Here is a 22,226-nt window from a genome sequence, read left to right on the forward strand (position 1 = left end):
ACTCATACGACTGCCAAAACCTGAATCAGCAAAGTATCCCTTGGTGCACGATAAATGGTGTCTGAAAGACCATCAGATAACAATGTTTGTTTACCATAAAATAATAAATTATTCTGGCTTTAAAATAGCTGAGGTGAATTATGCCCAATGATAAAACGAGATTGACAGCTGATTTTAAGTGCTTGTGTTTGCAAGCACTTAAAAATTGTAACAGTGATTTTGTGTGATCTTCTCGAGAAATTGTCATAATATGAAGAATCAGCAGCCAGATTTCCTTTAAATTTGTTACAGACTGACGTTTGGAAGAAGATTCAGATTAACTAACAATGCAAAAACATAAAGATTATTTCATTTGAGAAACATTATCTACTGGGAGCATTGTTCGCAAAAGTTGCTTCAAAATCAGGGCACCATTCTATCTGACTTTTTGTCAGTTTGACTACAGGAAAGAGGTCTCCTTTTAGATTCTGTGTCCTTGTCTCACAAGTAACAGCATTTAAATGAATAATTTTGAAGTCTCCTTTACATTTAAATTTGAAAAACTGCCAGCTGTTCCACAAGACATTTAGTGCTGGGAAACAGAGGAATATTTAATAGAGCTGTGCCTTGTTAGTTTATTCAATTGGTTGTGACATTAGTCTATTGGGGTAAGCATTGTAAAAAAGGAAAATTCCTTAGAAAATGTCACCAGTTAAATTAATGAAATTTCAGCTGTGACTGATAATCTTTTACCATCCATACTTCTTGATGACTACAGTATGTGACAGTATGTAAACCTGATTGGCTTGATCTTAGTTCACATTTTCCAGTCACTAAAATCTGGGTGACTTTTTAAAACTTGTTTTTGTTGCTTTTTCTTTCCAGGTTGTTAAATGCTATTAAGCCTGGGGCCGTGAAGAAGATCAATCGTTTGCCGACTCCCATTGCAGGACTGGTGAGTTTTAGGCTCATCATTATCCTCCTTACTTGTACAGCTCCTGTCTTCTTAAAACATAACGAAACATCTTAACGATGAATTGCATTTATTTACAGATATACCTTGGTCAGGAAATGCACGTCTTTTGTTTCAAACTGTGACTTGCTCAGTAAACTCTTTAGCTTATTGGGCTCAGTTCTGAAATGCCTTAGCCATGGCTATTATTCCTGTCAGAGAATTTATTTTTATGTAGACACTTGAGCAATGACAAGATTTTCATGAATTGCACATTTTGGTTTGGTGACTGAGACTGTTACAGCCATCTTCACATACTTTCTGTGTCCAGGTGTTGAACTTACTTAGAGTGGACCTAAGGAGCAACTTTTTTGTGCAGAGGGTGGTGTGTGTATGGAATGAGCTGCCAGAGGAAGTAGTGAAGACTGGTACAATTGCAACATTTAAAAAGAATGTAGATGGGTATATGAAGGGTTTAGAGGGATATGGACCAAGTGCTGACAAATAGGACTAGATTTGGTTAGGATATCTGGTCGGCATGGACAAGTTGGACTGAAGAGTCTGTTTCCATGCTGTACATCTCATTGATTGATTGATTGAGTGTATGACAAACAAATGCCTGGGAGCTCAGAATTGGGACATTTCCTGGTTCTGTGAACATGACTCAAGAGAGGCTTTCCTGGAAATTGGGATTATATTCTGGAGTGATGTGTTCTCTAAGAGTCAGGCTGGGCAATCCCAGAACAAATACAAAGAATGCCGCATGCAAAGGCAGACAAAGAGAAGGCTTGCTTCAATGCTGTAGCATACTGACAAAAATAAAACAACAAAACAAAACAAAATCCAGTCGTGCTCGCTCTTCAGCTCTGCGTACATTCCCTATGTGTAATCCAAGTAAACCCATGCCATTTCATTCTCTGCACCCACCTCCCTGAACCTTCATGCACTCCATACCAACCTAACCCCACTCCTCTTAGCATCTGTGATGAATTATGCCCCAATACCCCACAGTCCTTTATATCCACTCCAACAAGTTAGTCTTAACACATGCCAACCATCCTTTGCTGTTAGACCCTCGATGGCAGGTTTCTCATATACATCCTTGCAGACTTCAGGACCTATGAAGAAATGAAATACAATAGAAGTTATAAGTGTTCATTGCAAACTTTCATTTTTTACAAAAAAGCTGTTTCACTCAAAAAAACTGACTATATTTAATTCCTTCAACTACATCATCATTTCTAAAAATGAACATTTCCTTCAAGTGCTGAATCCCTCATAAAAACAAGCACTAGAATTCACAATCCCGTGTAACAGCTTGGAGCTGTCAATCAAATTGTGAAATGGCCACCCCTCGCACTGTGGTAGTGGAAAGTCCTGTATCTCAAATCCTGTAACATAATCCTCAGGCTGTGTCAATTGACAGAGTGAACTAGCAAACACTTTTTTTTGACAGTCCAGATAGTTTTTGATAAAAATATTTAAATGATAGCGGTTTTAAACACCATGACAACCTGACAATTTGTTTGATGTTTGCTTTGGACAGTTGGAGTCAGTTTCACAGTACCAGGTTTGTGGTGTTTTTCTGCACCATTCAGGACCTATGAAGAAATGAAATACAATAGAAGTTATAAGTGTTCATTGCAAACTTTCATTTGACTTTCAAGTGCTGACAAATAGGACTACTTTTAACAATTCCAGAAAGCAGCTTTTCTCTTCTAAAGGGCACATAGACTCCCTCAACATGTCTCAAGACCAAATCTTACATTCACTCTGCACAGGGATAACAGACCTATCCAAACAAAGTTCAGACCTGCTCCTACAAGTTGGATCATGCATATGTCATGGTCACTTACGAGTCAGTAGAAATCTCCAGAAATCATCCCTTTTCTCCCTTTTGATCATGTGGCAATGCTAATCTATGTCCCTTGTAGATTGTCCACTCCAAACTTACTGATCAACCCTTCTACATTCAAGTCTCAATTATTCATATAAACCACAAAACAGTGAGGGTTCCAAAACTGATCCTTTGTGGAACCCCACTGGACACAGGCTTCCAGTAGGAAAAACACACCTCAACCACCATCCTCTGATGGTTTCCTGTCACTCATACAACTAGCGATCAATGTCTCAGTTCAGTGACTGCATCTCCTGCTGATGCTTTTGGTTTCAACCCAAACCCCCAATTTCTTACTGAGCTCTTTCAGATGCAGGTAAAATTCAACCCAGTCTGTGTAATATTCATGATAACGATGTAAACATGTCTATATGAAACTTTTTTAGCGGTTCTTTCTTCCTTAATTTATTCATAGGACATGGATATCACTGGCTGGACTGCCATTTATTGCTTGTCCCTCATTGCCTTGGAGATGTTCGTGGCGAGCTGCCTTGGACTATAACCTGGTGTTGTGTGATTTTTAACTTTTTTTAACTGCTGCAATCCCTAGGCTGTATAGAAACCCACAGTTCTATTGGGGAGAAAATTCCTGGATTTTGACCCAGTGACAGTGAAGAAACAGTGATTTTGTTCCATGTCAGGATGGTGTGTAATTTGGAGGGGAACTTACAGTGTTGGAGTTCACATGTATCTACTGCCCTTCTCCTTCTTAGTGGTAAATGCTTGAAGGGTGCTAGTGAGCAAGTCATGGTGAGTTACTGCAAAGTAATTTTGAAGATGGTGGATGTGGTGCCAATCAAATGGGCTGCTTTGTCCTGAATAATGTTGAGCTTCTTCAGTGCTGTTGGAATTGCTTCCACCAAGTGGAGAGCCTTTGTCCACTCTTGACTTGCGCCTTGTAGATAGTGGATAGGCTTTGAGGAGATGGGTGGTTAGTTACTTGATACAAGGTTCCTAGCCTCTGATCCGATCTTCTAAGCACAGTATTTAAATAGGTAGTCCAGCTTAATTTTTGGTCAATAGTAACTCCCAGGATGCTGATAGTGGGGGATTCAGTGATAGTAATGCCATTAAATGTCATTAAGGAAGATGGTTAAATTTCTCTTGTTGGGGATGGTCAACGCCTGCTACTTATTATATTAGGTTACTTACAGTGTGGAAACAGGCCCTTCGGCCCAACAAGTCCACACCGACCCTCTGACGAGCAACCCACCCAGACTCATTCCCCTACACCTAACACTACGGGCAATTTAATATGGCCAATTCACCTAACCTACACATCTTTGGACTGTGGGAGGAAACGGAGCATCCGGAGGAAACCCATGCAGACACGGGGAGAATGTGCAAACTCCACACAGAGAGTTGCCTGAAACAGGAATTGAACCCAGGTCTTTGGCGCTGTGAGGCAGGAGTGCTAACCACTGTGCCACCGTGACGCCCCAACCCAAGACTGATGTTGATCAGGTCTCAATACATTTGGACGTGGACTGCTCAGTATCTCAGTCATGAATAGTACTGAACACGGTGCAATCATCCACAAACATCTACACTTCTGCTTTAATGATGGAGGGAAAGCCATTCATGCGTCAGTTGAAGATAGTTTGCCCAAGGATACTGCCCTGAGGAACTTTTGGAGAGATGTCTTGGAGCTGAGATAACTGACTTCCAAAAAACACAACCATTTTCCTTTGTGACATTTATGACTCTACCCTCCTCATAGCCATTGACTTTGGTTTTGCTACAACTCCTTTTTGCCGCACACATTCAAATACTGCTTTGATGCCAAAGAGTATCACTTTCACCTTACCTCTGAAGTTCAGCACTTGTCTGTGTTTGGATCAAGGCTATGATATGGTCAGGATCTGAGTTGCCTGGCTAGAACCCAAATAAGATGTCAGTGAGCAGGGTATTGATTATCAGATGCTGTTTGATAGCACTATTGTGATCCTTTCCATTACTTTGATGATGATTAACATAGACTGATAGCGTAGAAATTAGTCAGGCTGGACTAGTCCTGCTTCTTGCATACAAGACAAACTTGGACAATTTTCCACCTTGTTGTGTAGATGCCAGTGTTGTAACTGTACTGGAAAAGCTTGGCTAGAGGGCATGGTTGATGATCTGGAGCAAAAAGTCTTCAGTACCATTGTTGGAATACTGTCAGGACCCATAACCTTCATAACTGGTGTATTCAGCAGTTTCTCGATATCATGTGGAGTGAATCAAATTTGTTGAAGACTAGCACCTGTGTGGCTGAGACCCTCAAGAGACTGGGATTATGCACTTGGTACATCAGACTGAAGATTGCTGCGAATGCTTCAGCCTTATCTTTTGCACTGTTGTGCTAGGTTCTCTCAGCATTGAGCATGAGGCTATTTGTGAAGCCTTCTCCTCCTGTTAGTTGTCTAATTGTCCACCAACATTGACATCTGGATGTCACCAGACTGTAGAGCTTCAATCTGATTCGTTGTGGAATTGCTTAGGCCTGTTTATCACATGCTGATTCTGCAGTTTGCCGCACAAGTAGTACTGAGTTTTAACTTCACCAGGTTAGCTCCTCATTTTTAGATATGCCTGGTACCGCTCCTGGTATGCCCTCCTGCACTCGTCATTGAAGCAGAATTTATCTCCTAGCTTGATGGTAATGGAATGGGGAAAATGCTGAATCACAAAGTTAAAGACTGTTGTTGAATACAATTTACTACTGCAACTGATGGTTCACAGAGTTTCATAGATGTCGAAAGTAAAGAGGGGACTTCGATTCCTCACTGACTGTGGGGTAGACATTTTTATTGATACGGTCAAGGACAGATACATCTACAACTGACAGATTGGTGAGGACAATATTAAGTAAGCTTTTCCACCTTTTTGGGTCTCTCACAATCGGCTGCAAACTCAGCCTAGGAGTTACATCCTTTAGGACTCAAAAATTAAATAACTATCTGCGGATGCTGGAGTTCTGAAAAGAAAATTTTATTGGACTTAGCGTGTCAAGTCTGTCTTTTCTCCAAAGATGCTGCTAGACCTGCTGAGTTTCTCTAGCACTATCTGTTTTATTTGTTCCATTAGGACTCATCCAGTTTAGTCACCAATGGTTTCTACTGAGCCACTTAACGTCTAGAATAGATTCTGTGCCCTTGCCAACTTTAGTGTTTTGTCCAGTTGGTGTTCAGCATGAAGGAGTACTGATTCTTCAGCTGAGGGTACTGTAGGTAGTAATCAGGTTTTGTATCAGCTTGCAGCAACAACTCAGCAGCTTGCTATGCTATTTCAGAGGGCAGTTAGGAGTCAACCACATTGATGTACGTGTGGAGTTGCATTTGTGCTGGACCAAGTCAGAATGGCAGATTTTGTTCCATAAAAGAACTTAGTGAACTGGATGTGTCTGTTGATTGCAACCATGAGATAAACTTTCCATTTTAGATTTATTGATTTATTAGATTCAGATTTCACCGTCTATCATGTTGTGATTCAAACCCATGTCCCCAGACCGTTAACCTGGCACTCTGTTTAATCAGAGTCAAGGGTGGGGTGCTGGAAAAGCACAGCAGGTCAGGCATCATCTGCGGAGCAGGAAGATCAATGTTTCGGTCTGTTTTATTAGTCCAATGACAAATAGTGGGTAAACAAAGAAAAGAACTTTGGATACAGGAAGTCAGAAACAAAAACAGAAAAACTCAGTAAGTCTGGCAGCATCTGTGAAGAGAAAGCAGAGTTAATGGCTCAGGTGCAATGGCCCTTCCTCAGAATTTTCAATCGCAGCTTTACCACTGCCTCCTGATAATGAAGGTCTTACTGAGCTGCTTGGGTTAAACCTGATTAGCTGTTACATCTTGTATTGAAAACACACCCAGGTTCTGGAATTATGTTATTTAGTACTAACTTGGAAATTCTTATTTATGTTGAATAATTTTTTCCATTATTTCCATCGAGGAAATTTAGAATTTATTTTCCATGTTCACAGCTCCATTTAAAGACCCAGCTTTATTTTGGTAAAGCAGGTATAAATGGTAGGATGAGAAAAGCAGGGCTGAATCTTAACTGCCAAGATGGACTGGGTTGTTCCTGGATCAGAGGTTAAAATGAGAAAATCTGAATGGGGAATGCAGCCTGCCTTGGCGCTAGCCATTTTCTATTTTTAAAGCTGGTCGGCCAAATGATGATGGGCCAAGGGATTGATCCCCTCAAGGGAAGGAAGTCAGTAATTGCAACATTACCGTGAAACTGTCAGCCTTCATTTTATTTTTAATTCACTTCATCTGGGTTTTCCAGAACTTGGGAAACTCAACAGCTTGAAGGAGGTGGGAAGGGATGAACCCATGAGGTTTATGCATCTACATCATGGCTTGCGGACCAGGAGGAACATGAGCACATTGTCCAAAACCAACAATTTGTGCTGTGTGCCCATCCTCCTGCTCCTTCCTAGCCATCGCAATTTGTCTGTTTGCCAACCCACTTCCCAATCTCCTGACCTCTCTTTCTTCACCCTGACAAGTACTGAATTATCATGCTCACAATCTGGCCCTTATATCCCTGCAAAGTGGCCACTGTTCCCTTTGACCAGAAGTCTGTGGGCCCACCCTGTGATCTTGAACCTCTCCCAGGATTGGGGAGCCCTCTCCCCACCCAGTGAACTATGTTCCCTCGAACCTTTCCTGCTGCTGTGTATCATACGATGACAGTGACTTCTAGAACCTTAAGTCAATATATCCACATGCCAATCAGCCATGCGGCTCAGGAAAACATTGCCTACAATGACTAGACCTACCTGATCTCCTTTATCCCTTGGTATTTCCTGTGAGAAAGGCCAGCTGAAGCCCAATTAGCAGGCTTCATACGGTCAGGAAATCAACAGAAAATAAATTGAAGGAGCCCAGCAGTTTTTTAGATTAGATTACATTACAGTGTGGAAACAGGCCCTTCGGCCCAACAAGTCCACACCAACCCACCAAAGCGCAACCCATCCATACCCCTACATTTACCCCTTACCTAACACTACGGGCAATTTAGTATGGCCAATTCACCTGACCTGCACATCTTTGGACTGTGGGAGGAAATCGGAGCACCCGGAGGAAACCCACGCAGACACGGGGAGAACGTGCAAACTCCACACAGTCAGTCGCATGAGTCAGGAATTGAACCTGGGTCTCTGGCGCTGTGAGGCAGCAGTGCTAACCACTGTGCCACCGTGCCGCCCATAATTTGTCTGTTTTCTGACCTCACATCGGAGCACACCTCCATATTAAAATCCAGGCCATTGTGTTGACTCTTCAGCTTGTTTCAATAACTGTAAGGTTTTAAAATCTTAAACAGTTTAATGAAGATAAAATCATTCAGAAACACCTCACAATGTATTTATGGAGAAGGCAGTCCCTCAAGAACAATCCATCCCAGTAACCACTTATAAGAATTTTTCATCTGACAACAGCAGCACTCCTTAGACAGGAGGAGTGTGATTGGTACTTCACTTGCTCTGTATGAGACAAGCTGTTTTCGCACTGTGGTAATAACTGCCTCAAAGTGGGTCAGGTGCTGAATGCAAAAAGAATTAGTGACTGCTGCACAATGATAGGTCTCTCAGGTCTGAAATATTCCCAACCCAAAATGGCATGAATTTGGAATCTAATTATTCCAAGTGTATTTTTTTATCAGCCTGGAGTTACAATCCCTATTGTATTGGTATGATCTCTAGAGGTGCCTGTCATCTCACCAGTCTTCCTTCCGAATCTAATGGCACAAAATGGTGGGATGCAGCAAAGTGGGCAGAAAAAATTGGAAGTCTGAAATGGGCTTTGCCTCAAATCCTTCATCCCACTTCATTTCCATTCCAATGCATTGAGAAACACAATGCAAAGCAATGAAGCTTGAAGAGTTGGATGAGGAGGGCTCAGTGTATGATTAGATTGAGCAAAGTCATTTTGGACAGTAAATTTATAAAGATGGAGAAAGAAGAGCCAGCAAAGCAGAATGATGGAATAATCCAGGAGGTGAAGATGGAAAAAAATACAGATTGAAACTAGGTTATAAATTTGCTGGCTGAGCTGGAAGATTTGTTCTCAGATGCTTCTTCACCATGCCAGGTAACATCATCAGTGAGGCTCCAGTGAAGCACTGGTGTTCTGTCCTGCTTTCTGTTTATGTGTCTAGGTGTGTTGTGGTAGGTGATATCATTTCCGGTTCTTTTTATGAGAGATTGGTGAATGGGGTCCAAATCAGTGTGTTTGTTGATGGAGTTCCATTTTGGAGTTCCGGTTTGAATGCCAGGCCTCTAGGAATTCCTGTGCATGTCTTGGTTTAACCTGTCCCATACATTGAATACAGCTTGGAGAGATGGCCCCTTGGCATCATGGTAGCCCACAAACCTACCAACACACTGAAACAGTTCTTGGAGCATCAAAAGTACCCTGTACCTAAGAGTGGAAGTGAGCAGTTTTGTAAAGGAGTCCTGTACTGTAGGATTTAAGGTTCAGCTCAGAAATGGTGAAGGGTTCATGGGACTGAATTCTTTTCCGTATTCCTGCTCCAAATTGAGGTAGGAATGAGTTCCAACCTATTCAGTACTTTGTCACAAAGATGATGGTTCAGCCCATGTTATCTTTTAATAAAACATGCAAAGCAACAACTTAGCAAGACAGAAATGCCACTTCAGCACTTTGCTTCCCTCCTGTTTCGGGTTTCGCATGGTCTTTGTGAAAGCAGGATGTTATGGTAACCTTTGCTTTTTTTTTCTTGGTGTGCCTGTTTTCAACCAGAACTGTCTGAAACCGGCAGCGTACTGAGAAGGTCTTCTGACGGTTGTTGTGTTTTGTTTTGATGGTGTACTGATGAATGTGGTGAGTGCAGTGAAAGCATGAGAAGCTTTTGTTTCAACTCAGAGTTCTCACAGTTTTAATTCAAAACAGGCTACAAAAAAATCAAAGGTCAGTGAGTTGTGCTTTTTCACAAAACTGTAGCTGGAGAACGGAGAGAAGGCTCAAAGCTCTCCCACCAGCCATTCTGATATAATGTATGAAATTTACAAATCGGTTGCTTAATATACTTAAGGGTCACCATTATTTCAGAATATTTTTTAAAGTTAGGCATACCCCCTGCAAATAAAGATCACTTGAACCATTTGATGAAAAGTAGTGGCGCTCTCCCTTGTTTCTTGGCCAGTATTTATCAATCATCATTGTTGATCCAGATTATCTGTTCATTGTCAAATTGCTGTTTTGGAAGTCATGCTGTATGAAAATTGACTGTGCCAGCACTTCCAAAGTGTGTCATTATAAAGCACTTCACAATTTCCTGAGGTTGTAAAGAGTATTATATAAGTGCAAATCTTTTTTTAAAACAAAATGCATTGTCTGTGTGTCAGACAATTAACTCCAGACAAAATCACAACTTGGTGGTAACATTGAGCTCCCAGAATTGTTGAGCTGTAATCTATTCCTGTATCTGGCTGATTTTCAAGATGGAGGGGAACAGATAGGTTCAAGAACACATCAATAAAGAACAAATATGCTCCCTTTAATTTTCCACGATTTCTTATGTCTTAAAAGCGTTTCAACTATGTCGGTGACTTGAATAATTGCACATAGTTTTTTTCCCACATATTAATTTCTAAGGACGAAGAAAGACCTATCACCACTCAGAGAATTTTCCCTGGAAGATTGACTGTGCAAACTCTGCTATAATTCTACCATGTTTGTTGTTGTAGTAAATATATGTTGCATAAGCACTAACACCTGCCACAGTTAAAACTAGTTCACAGCAATGTGCATTTATAATATCTCTTTAATGTAGTAAAACATTCCAATATGTTCCAACACAGAAGCATAACAAACAGAAGTTGATGTCAGCCAAAGAAGCAGGAGAAAGAGGTGAAAAGATGCAGAGATTTAGACAGGAAATTCAAGAACTCTGAGCCATAGCAAGCTGGTAATGCTGGATCCAATCAACTGTTCATTGTTCTTATTAATTATTATAAATATTTTACAAATTGTGCAAGACAATTGCCATTTATCTTTAAGTGGGGGTTTCAGACAAATATTTTGGTCTTTACGTACTAATTTAGTAATTTTATTTTTTATTCCAGAATTAAATGAGATTGTTAACCTAACAATGTTGTCAGTTTCTTTCACTAAATCAATTACAATCAATGTTGGTTGTTCAGACGTTTTACGCATAAAGGTCCAAGCAGACTATAATACTAGGAAGTTGTGGTGGCCAGCCTTCAGAGTTTAAATGTGAATACTCTGAGAAAATACAACTGGATCCTGGGAAAAAGAAGCTTGCAGACTTAAACAACAAAACACAGTTTGTTAGTGCCATTATTTGGTAAGGGAGCAGAGACATTCAGGAAACATAAAACACAGAGGATGTTTAAAGGATTGCATATTGCATTTTCTCAGTGTAACAACAACAATCTTGAATCTACTGTGAGTTAACAGATTTTCTATGATTGAAAGCACCCCTTTCTCCCTTTCTATGTTTTGTTCTGTGCTTTGTTCGTGTCTTAGAACTCTTTTTAAGGTAATCTTTTCAAGGGTTGGTTTGCAGCAGTGTATTGTGATCCTTGTAATCTTGCTGGTTTTTTCTTTGGTTTTGACTTGTTTCAATGTTTGGATTGGATGTCCACCCAGTGTTGCTTTACATGCTCCTGCCATCTCTCTTTATCCTGACCCACATGGAATACTGTGGTCAGGCAGATTATAATATTTGGGTTTCTGGTAATAGTTTGGCTTGGATAAATGGGAAATTCTGTAGTTATAACAATAATGTAGCATGGGTTGCCAAACAAATAAAGAATGTTTTTCAAATTTCCTCTTTGCAATCAATCAAATTTTAACCTCATCCTTCCCTGTCGTGCTTCTACTGTCAACATATTGTTCTGACATCTTCTAAATCCTATTGCTTGTTTTAGACATTTCAAGCTTTAACAAACATTGCTGTTCAGAGAGGCTCTTTCTTATAACCTGATTGTGAATGTTTTCTTTTACTAATTCATTGCATTGTTTGCACTCCCTTAATGTATCAGGAAAACTGTCCCCAGTTCTTCTCTCACAGTAATGCTACTAGCTTCAATGGACTGGAATTACCCTCCAGAATTGACACTTCTTGATCTAATTTGGGAAATTTTGAGTTTTACAAAGAGCTTGGAATTTGAGCAGTATTACCTAACCATTAAAGGCATTTGTCTTACCTTGACCATCCTGTGCAGCTGACATGTGGCAAAAAAAGGTAACTGCTGGATTAGATTAGTAATGCAGATACCAATCAATAAAACCAGTCTGAAACACAGACCCCTTCAGTAAAAATCCATTGTGCATTTTACTCACTCATTTTATACTCCTCACTAACTACCACTTGATATTTTGAACTCTATCTCAATGGTGAAATTGAGCACAGTTTTAGGGTTCTTTACTTTGAGGTTCCAGCAAAGGTTACAGTGCAAAGCAGTAATTACACAAGAGAAGCCCTTCAGTTCATGTATGACATTTTTTGGGAATTCTAAAGGCATTATTGGCCCTAATCTTCGAGTCTCCAGATATTTGGAGAACAAACTTAACATTATAGACTCTGTGGAAATCCCAGTGCATTGGCTATGTGGGATTAGGAGACTGAAGGGTGACCTTATAGAGGTTTATAAAATCATGAGGCCATAGATAAAGTGGATAGACAAGGTCTTTTCCCAAGGATGGGAGAGCCCTAAACTAGAGGGCATAGGTTTAAGGTGAGGGGAAAGATTTGAAAGGGACATGAGGGGCATCGTTTTTGCACACAGGATGGTTCGTATGTGGAACAAGCTGCTAGAGGAACTGGTAGATACAGATACAGTTGCAACATTTAAAAGACTTTTGGATGGGTATATGATTAGGAAAGGTTAAAAGGAATATGGGCTAAACACAGGCAAGTGGGACTTCTACAGCTTAGGTAATATGGTCGGAATCGTTGAGTTAGGCCAAAGGACCTGTTTCTGTGCTGTATGACTGTCACTCAAGTGAAAGTAAGAGTTCTGATTGGTAATTGCCTGGTGTCTGGAACCCACTGAAAATGCCAGTTGGAGTGTTTTATTAATGCACGGAATGTGGCATCATTGCCTAGATCAACATTTATTATCCATCCTTAGCATTGGATCTAATTTTCTATTTTCTACCCATGTGAAGAATTTGTTACCTGTAGGCACAGATTGGGTTGTATCAAACCAATTTCTTGGTGTTTCACAGCTTCCTAATGCTTGAGAATGACCTCCACAATTTGCAGGCACATCCCTAATGAGAAGGATACTACCTTGAATTAAAGTTGTGTAAATGCACATGTGAGTATAATTGGCAGCGTGTGGAGAGGTAAATTACGCTGTCAGCAACATGGAGTTTATGCCTGTCCTGCAAACCTTGAATGTCACATTCCAGCCTTTGCCCTATTTTTACCTTGAGCGGTTAACATGGCAGCACAGAGGAAACCCCATTCCCTACCATGATCACCTTCCCCATTATAATCAAATCATAGGTTAGTTGCTGGATTATTTCTCCTGGCTGTTAGTATAAATTTATGCAGTTTTGGAGCACCCCTCTACCAGCCCAGAGCTTCAGTAGTTTATAGGAAGTGGCACTGAAGTGCTTCCTTTTTGATCATTTAAAGACTTGTGCTGAAGGTAGTCTAGTAAGCCATCCTCTTGAAATGGAACATGATTCAGAGAATACGAGAGGTTATATAAGGTCAGACAAGCTGCCAGGATGTGGAGAAGGAGGAGGAAAGAGAGGAGCTCTCAACAGGAGAACTTATCCAACACATTTTCAGGAAAAATCCTCTTGTCTCAACTTTAGCAAGGAGTAATGCATGAAAGTATGCCTAAAAATGAAGTACTACAGCCACAATTGCAATCTCAAAACAAGGCAAGGATCACATTGCCTTTGGCTATTGAGGTGACCACGGTTCTTACTTCTTATGCCTCTGGCCCTTTGCATTACTCTTACTGGAGGTGTGAGCAACAGTTTGCAGTTCACTGCTGCACAAGGAATATTACTGCAACCATCTGAGAGAGACAGACAGAAACAGCTTCATTTCATTTCATCTAATCATAGCCCAGCATGCAGAGACAGCATGAGGTTTTGTACAGATTGGTCGTTGTCCAAGGTGCCTTTGGGGCAGTATTGTGACAAATGGCCTCTCTGTCATGTTGCTGCTATTACTGAATAAGAATAGAAACGAAAATGCTAGTCATTTGATACAATGTGATTGCAAAGCTAAGTTGTGATGCAGTTAATCCCTATAATGGTATGAAAGAAAGAAAAAAAAAACATCACTGAGGTTGAGGTGACCTTAATTGCTCTTGTTACTATAGTCTCTATTGGTGTCCTTCGCGTCGACAATAAAAGCCTGCAGTTAACTCCTTACTATTTTGGTTCCTGTAGAACTAGATTCCCTTAGTTGCTAATGAATAAATGTGCATCGATTTAAAGCTTTGTTTGTGGGCATAATGTGCAGACGAGGCCAGCATAATTCTAGTATCTAGTGATGATCTCCATGGCATTCTTTAATTTATTATGTACCAGAATTGAATACTGCATTGGACCTGCTTGAAAGTCAACTCCATCATTCATTTACTATGATTTGCTTCAGATTCTTGAACTTGAATGTCTTGTTTGTGTGTATTATGAGAGCTGTTTTATGCAGCTGCTGCTATATAACTGCAAGTTCATTCTTCCTTAATTCCATCTCACTTTCTCCAAGTCAGGATCCTTGGAAAGCATTATGCATTTTTCAAGTTGCTTGTTTTCCCAAAGCCCTGGTCATTATTAGTGGCATGGATTTACCTATACAGACCTGACCCCAGTTATACAGCCTCCATGAACAAAAAAGAGTTTCCACTCCATTGTTATGCAACTGGACCATGAACATGGGCATAATATTATTCATGAGAATTTTCACCCTAATATTAATCAAGGATTTTATGGCACTCAGTGGTGTAGAATATGGAGGCATAACAGATGGCCTCTTAGAGAGCAAACATATCCTCCCATGAAACCGCATGAACCAGAGCAGAATGATGACATAATAAAGTAATGCAGACATCAGTATTCTTGTTACATATACCTTCAGGATATTGAAACACAGTTCAGATGCTTGGACAGATCAAAAGGGTGTTACACTGTAGCTCTGCCAAAGCTCAAACATTTTTGTAGTCTGTTTCCGATTGCACAACTTTATCATACACTAAGGCATGGAGTAGGTGGAAGGGGAGCTGTTAGGCTTTCAGTCTCCTTGGCCATAGCAAAGGTTGAGAGTGCAGCTCATCTGTAATGAATTAATTTTATTTCATTTCTTTCCCTCAGAAGACCAGCTGTTTGTTAAGATTAACCTTTTGTGATGAATTATTTCCTTTCAGTTACCCAATGTGTCCCCAAAATTAACCAAAACTTATATGAGGAGTAATACCACTACCACCTGCGATTTCTGTCATTGCCATGTTACTCTTTCCAGCTGTCTACACTGAGTTTTCATGCAGTTGTAACATTCTCAAATAACACATGAACAAGTACAATCACTGTTTAAGAAAGAAAGAACATGTCACATCTTGAGATGTGTCAAAACATTTTAAAACTAGTATATTGTTTTTGGAGCTGCTCATATTGTGAAATTCAGCAGCCAATTTACCATAAGACCATAAAGTGGAGGAACAGAAAGAGGCCATTTTGCCCCATCAATCCCACTTTGCCATGAATTGAGATCATGGCTGATCTGATAAACCTCGACTCTACTTTCCTGCCTTTTCCAATTAATCTTTGATTCCCTTACTGATTACAAATCTGTTTATTTCAGCCTTTAATATTCTTAATGACCCAGCCTCAATGGCCATTTGCAGGAAAGAATTCCGCAGATTCACTACCTTCACTGAGAACAAAGATCCTCCTCATCTTCATTTTAAATGGATAACCTCTTACTCTGAGATTATGCTCCCTTGTTATACACTTTCCAACAAAGGGAACAAATCTGTCTGTAAAACACATAAAGTTCCATAACAGCCAATGAATGAATGATCTTTCTGTGGAAGCAAGAATTTCATTGTTCTTGCTGTAATAATCTTTTATGTCCATTTGAGCAGGCATATGGATTTAAAGTATATCAAAAGGGCAGTGTCTCTAACATTTATAGCACTCATAGGATGTTGGTGCCTGACTATGTCAGCACTTATTGCCCACAGACTATGAAAGAAGCAAACATGAAGGATAACTCAGGAGATATTATAGATGTTGTGAATCGTGATGGTAAGAAAGCCAGCATAAAGGCACTTTACCTGAATGCTCATAGTATTCGTAACAAGGTTGATGAGTTAACAGCACAAATCATTGTGAACGAATATGATTTGGTAGCCATCACAGAGACATGGTTGCAAAATGGTCATGACTGAGAATTAAATATCCAGCGGTACCAGACTATTCGGAAGAACAGACAGGAACGCAAGGGAGGTTGTGTAGCTCTGATATTCAAGGACGACATCAGGTTGGTGCTGAGAGCTGATGTAAGTTCTATGGAGCATTAGGCCGAATCCATTTCGGTGGAAATTAGGAATTTCAAGAAGAAAATGTCACTGATAGGTGTAGTCTATAGGCCACCAAATAATAACATCACATTGGGGCAGGCAATAAACAAGGAAATAACTAATGCCTGTAAAAATGGTACAGTTATTATCATGGAGGATTTTAATCTGCATGTAGTTTGGTCAAAACAGTTCAGTCAGGGTAGCCTTGAGGAGGAGTTCTTTGAGTGTATCTGTGATAGTTTTCTTGAACAGTATGTAATGAAACCGACAAGGGAACAAGCTATCCTAGATCTGGTCCTGTGTGATGAGACAGGAATAATTAATGACCTCTTAGTCAGGGATCCTCTTGGAAGGAATGATCACAGTATGGTTAAATCTAAAATACAGCTGGATAGTGTGAAGATAAAATCCAATACCAGGGTCCTATGCTTGAATAAGGGGGACTATGATAGAATGAGGGAGGACCTGGCTAAAGTAGACTGGAAACAGGCTTTATGGTGTGACAGTTGACAAGCAGTGGTGGACATTCAAAGGAATATTTCAAAGTGCTTAGGAAAAGTATATTCCGGTGAGAAGGACTGTTAGAGGAGGGGTAATCTGCCATAGGTGTCTAAGGAAATAAGGCAGGCTATCAAAGTGAAAGAGAAGGCATACAAAGTGGCCAAAAACAGCAGGAATCTAGAAGATTGAGGAAACTTTAAAGGTCAACAGAAAATCACAAAAAGATGTATAAAGAAAAGTTAGATAGATGAGAAAAAACTAGCACAGAATATAAAGACAGAGAGCAAAAGTTGGTATAAATATATAAAACAAAGAAGAGTGGCTAAAGTAAATGTTGGTCCTTTAGAGGATGAGAAGGAGCAGTTAGTTATGGGATATGATGACATGGTTGAGGCATTGAACAGGTATTTTGCATCAGTCTTCACAGTGGAGGATACTAGTAACATTCCTGATTCCTGAAGAAGGGCTCATGCCCGAAACATCGATTCTCTGCTCCTTGGATGCTGCCTGACCTGCTGCGCTTTTCCAGCAACACATCTTCAGCTCTGATCTCCAACATCTGCAGTCCTCACTTTCTCCTAGAAGATACTAATAACATGCCAGTAAGTGACGAAGAGTGAAGGTCGGTTTTGGACCTGGAAATAATTATTATTACAGAAGAGCTGGTGTTGGATAATCTAGTGGAGCTAAAGATAGATAAGTCTTCTGATCCTGATGGAATGCATCCCAAGATACTAAAAGAGATGACAGAACAAATAGCAGGTGGACTGGCGGTAATTTTCCAAAATTCACTGGATTCTGGGGCAGTCCCAGCAGATTGGAAAATAGCAAATGTGACGCCACTATTCAAAAAGGGAAGTGGACAAAAGATGGGGAATTATAGACCAGTGAGCTTAACCTCTGTAGTGGGAAAGATGCTGGAATCAATTATCAAGGAAGAAATAGCAGGGCATCGCAAAATAAATTGACCCATTGTACAGACGCAGCATGGGTTCATGAAGGGCAGGTTATGTTCCACAAATCATTTGGAATTCTATGAAGACATTTAAAGCAAGATGGCCAACAGGGACCCAGTGGATGTGGTATACCTAGATTTCCAAAAGGCCTTTGACAAGATGCCACACATGAGGCTGCTGCATAAGATGAAGATGCATGGTGTAAGAGATAGAGTATGAGCGTGGATAGAGGATTGGTTGACTGACAGAAAGCAAAGTGTGGGGTTACATGACTGCTATTCTGGCTGCCAATCAGTGACTAGTGGTGTGCCTCAGGGATTCTGTTGGGACCACAATTATTTCAAATATATATATAGATGATTTGGAGCTGGGAACTACGTGTACAGTGTCAAAATTTGGTGATGACACCAAGATGAGTGGCAGAACAAAGTATGCAGAGGACTATGAAACTTTGCAGAGGATCACAGATACGTTGAGTGACAGGGCAAAGGTCTGGCAGATGGAATACAATGTTAGTAAATGTGAAGTCTTACATTTTGGTAGGAGTAAGAGCAAAATAGATTATAACTTGAATGGTAAAAATTTGCAGCAGCTGGTTTGCAGAGGGACCTGGGTGTCCTTTTGCATGAATTACAAAGGGTTGGTCTGCAGGTACAGCAAGTAATTAGGAAGGCAAATGGAATTTTGTCCTTCATTGCTAAAGGGATTGAGTTTAAAAGCAGAGAGGCAATGTTACAGCTGTACAAGGTGCTGGTGAAGGCACATCTAGAGTACTGTGTACAATTTTGGTCCCCTTACTTGAAAAAGGATGTACTGGCACTGGAAGGGGTGCAGAGAAATTTCACCAGGTTGATTCCGGAGTTCAGTGGGTTGGCTTATGAGGAGAAGTGTGGAATTCAGAAGAATGAGGGGAGATCTTACAGAAACATAAAATTATGAAGGGAATCATTAAAATAGAAAGAGAGAATGTGTCCACAGGCAGTTGAAACAAGGACAAGAGGGCATGGCCTGAAGATTAGAAGGAGCAGATTTCGAACTGAACTGAGAAACAACTTCTTCACCCAGAGGGTTGTTAATCTATGGAATTCCTTGCCCAGGAAAGTAGTTGACGCTACTTCAGTAATCGCTTTTAAAGCTTAGGTAGATACGTTTTTGAAAAATAAAAGCATAAAGGGATATGGTGAAAAAGCGGGTAAGTGGAGCGGAGTCCACGAAAATATTAGCCATGATCTTATTGAGTGGTGGAGCAGGCTTGAAGGGTCGGACGGCCTACTCCTGCTCCTAGTTCTTATGTTCTTATGAGTCAATCACATTGATGCAGATCTGGAGTCACATATAGGCTAGACCAGGTTTCCTTCCCTAAGGACATGAGTGAATCAAATGGGCTTTTCCCTAGCAATCAAAAGTTGTTTATGGTCATCACTAGACCCTTAATTCCAGGTTCTTTATTGTACTCAAATTCCACCATCTGCTGTGGCAGAACTTGAACCTACATCGCCAGACCATTAGCTGAGTTTCTGGAGCAATAGTCTAGTGATAACACCACTAGGCCATTGTACTGAACCAGTAACTCAGGGGATGCTCTCCGGTTCTCATCAGGTTACTTGCTGTCCTTACCACCCTGTACAAATAACAGGTTGGTCAAAAACAAAGTCCATCCCACAGAAATAACATATTATTTGCAGCATTAACAAGGGCAAAGTGGGATTTAGGTCCTCACTGGGGGAAACGCCCTGTCCACAGAAGTTGGCTGGCAGCTCATCAATCCTGGCAGTGACTAGGACAGCATGGTGATCTCCAACATTAATGTTAACGTTAAACATCAAGGCCAGGATTATGCTGACACCAAGGACTACAGACCATAAAAAATTGAGTAAACTATTGTCGAGAATGACTTGATGTTAGAAATTGCTGTTGGTCTTGCTGACATCTGAATGTTGTTTGTGTCAAATTAGAGTCTGTGTTATTTTAAAGGAGGCATTAATCAGTTTGTTTTAAATAATGGGATCATTCTGCTCATCTTGATACTTAGAATATTCATTGCCAAATTGTACAGTTGCAATCTCCAAAAGCTAATACTGGAGATCAAAACATAAAAAATGTCCCATTATATTTTTGGATAACTTTTCAGTAAACAAGTTCATGGTTTCCATGGATTTTGTATTCATTTATAATTTTAAAAAATTACTTTTGTTGTGAAGTAAATATTATAAAGTCTTGATTTTTAAAAGGCTGTTAGGTTATGGCATGAATGGGACCAGTACCTCAAAGCAAACAAAGGGAGAAGTCGGTTTTGTTTTTCAGTCGGGGTCAAACAGTGTACAGGAATGAAATTTCTTGGCAGCGGAGTTATTTTCCTCCTTGTGTCTGGGAGCCAAACCTTAGCTCCAGCCTCAGCCAAACATTGGCAGCTGTGCACTGTTTATCTGAAGACATTGGGCTCCACCTAGCTGCAGCACACACAATATGATCATTCATTGCGAAAGCAGGACCACTGAGACTCCACACAAGATATACTTCTCAGCTTGCACAATAACGGCTGTATAACACAGCCTCTTTAAGCCTGAAGTGGGGAAATGTTGAACCTGAACACCCTCACTCGGAGTCCCTGGTGATACCTATGATGCATAACACTTTGTGTTTGAAGTCTTCTGTATTCTTATGGGCTTCAGTTGAAAGATTGCGCTGAAACAACTTAATTATAACAGTGTTTATGTGCAAAAGAGGGACTGCACCAATTGTTACTTTTGTTTATCAGTGGTCTACTGGTGAGGAACATTAGATTAGTAGATGAGACACTTTCCCCTGGCTACCTAGTAATTTTACAGAACTGTAGTTAGATAAACCAATGTCTAGATTGGGTATTTTTATTGGCTGCCTCTGGGACTAAGTCAAGACTCAAAGGAATGAATAAGTATCTGAAAAGATGTGGGGAGTTCAGGAGATTTTTACTTCAGTTTCTTGGTTTGTAATTTTATTTTGCCGCTTTATACCAACTGTGCACTAACAATGGTTAAACATACTGTTGAATACATTAACTGCTCTCGGTTTGAGTCTTGAAGTGGCTCCAATTGATTCACTGATAAGCAATGTCTATCAGTAATGAGAACACAATGATAACTTCAAAGCCATGGGACTGGGTGGCATGGAGCTACTGGGGAAGGAATGGTCAGTTTGGGATGGGGGAGGGGTGTTTATTGGTCATGAATTTAGGCACCATGCCCTGGTCTCCATACCAACACCTCCCTTCTGCCCCTTACTGTGAAATCACCAGCAGGGCTTGGAGGCCTGCCCACCCATTGGCCAACTGAGGCCCTCAAAAGCCACTTAAAGGTTTCCTCGCATCACTGTGGAATTAACCTGCAGTGAGAGAGGACTATGCCAAATGTGAAATGGGATAGCTTTCACTACTGGCCAAAGTGTGGAGGGGGGTGAGAGTGACATGTTACCTCCTTTAAGAGGCCTCTGTTCTTATCAGAGGTCAACCCCCACCCTCCAAGATCACTGGGGACATGGAGGATCACACCCACCCATTAGAATTCCATCCACAAAGTCATTAATCAGAGAAGGAGACAACATAGCACACTGAATTCACTCTAGCTGCACCTTTCTTGTTTCATGTTCTTGTGTTCAGAAAGTTGTTGTGTTGTTGAAACATGGGTGACATTGTACCTCTGCTCAGCTGAGCTTTGAGGGATCTGCACAGTTATCATGAGCCAGCTCTTTTGTGGCTACCTGCTGTCACTGTCAGACCTCATGAAATTATATGTTTGTAATTAATGTCTCCTGGTACCTGTGGAAATCCAGTGATGGCTGTAAGGCCTACAGCTCTGACTGCCTGGCTCTCATGATCTGCAATGAGTCACACCTTTTTATTGGCTCTTGTGAACAGACTAATGGCAATGCCCTGATGAAATGGAGCCCTGGAAAGACCTGCTGGTGTTGATGGTCGGTACTGTAGTGATGTTTAAAGCTAACAACATTGGATTGCCTCACAATGCTTGAGGGTGGAGGTCTTTTTGAAAGAGATGACATAGGTGAGAGATGGAAGCGCCAGACATCTTCAGCCACCTCTGAGTTGCTGTTTTGCCATTTGCAAATTATCATCCCATCAGCACTCAGTACCTCATTCCTCCCCTTGTTAGCAGCATTCTTGGGTGTCTGACTTGGCTGGCTCACCCTCTACTGATTCCTCCTCAGCTGAAGCATGAGGTGCACTCATCTCAGTTTGTCTTCCTGTTGTGAGCTACGTGTCAGAAACACAATTCCTGTGAGAGATCAAACAGATGAGCTCTTGAGGTGATTGAAAGCACATGGTACTCATTGGACTTTTATATCCTGCACCTGGCTTGCTCAGTCAGTAGAACATAAACCTCTTAGTCTCAAGATTGTAGGTTCAAGCCACATGTTCAACAC

At 40.8% G+C, this 22,226-nt stretch overlaps 1 protein-coding gene and 1 long non-coding RNA gene across 13 annotated transcripts in view; one reads left to right on the forward strand and one right to left on the reverse strand.

The window, feature by feature from the left end:
* Positions 1–22,226, forward strand: part of LOC122550847 (LIM and calponin homology domains-containing protein 1-like) — a 365,967-nt gene that overhangs the window by 182,880 nt on the left and 160,861 nt on the right. For all 12 annotated transcript variants that reach the window (XM_087987661.1, XM_043692191.2, XM_043692236.2 and 9 more), the window contains exon 3: positions 865–934. In XM_087987661.1, the coding sequence (XP_087843787.1) occupies positions 865–934 (70 nt within the window). The remainder of the gene's footprint in view (positions 1–864; positions 935–22,226) is intronic.
* The window catches only part of LOC148152137 (uncharacterized), a 33,255-nt gene continuing 12,952 nt past the window's right edge, over positions 1,924–22,226 (reverse strand). Inside the window, exons 2-3 of the long non-coding RNA XR_015757300.1 lie at positions 2,446–2,532; positions 1,924–2,049 (exon numbers count right to left, since the gene is read on the reverse strand). This is a non-coding gene — a long non-coding RNA (uncharacterized LOC148152137). The remainder of the gene's footprint in view (positions 2,050–2,445; positions 2,533–22,226) is intronic.

Source organism: Chiloscyllium plagiosum, unplaced genomic scaffold, assembly GCF_037043375.1.
Source record: "Chiloscyllium plagiosum isolate Xiang-an unplaced genomic scaffold, Cpla_swu_hap1 HiC_scaffold_1, whole genome shotgun sequence".
Classification (NCBI taxonomy): Eukaryota; Metazoa; Chordata; class Chondrichthyes; order Orectolobiformes; family Hemiscylliidae; genus Chiloscyllium; species Chiloscyllium plagiosum.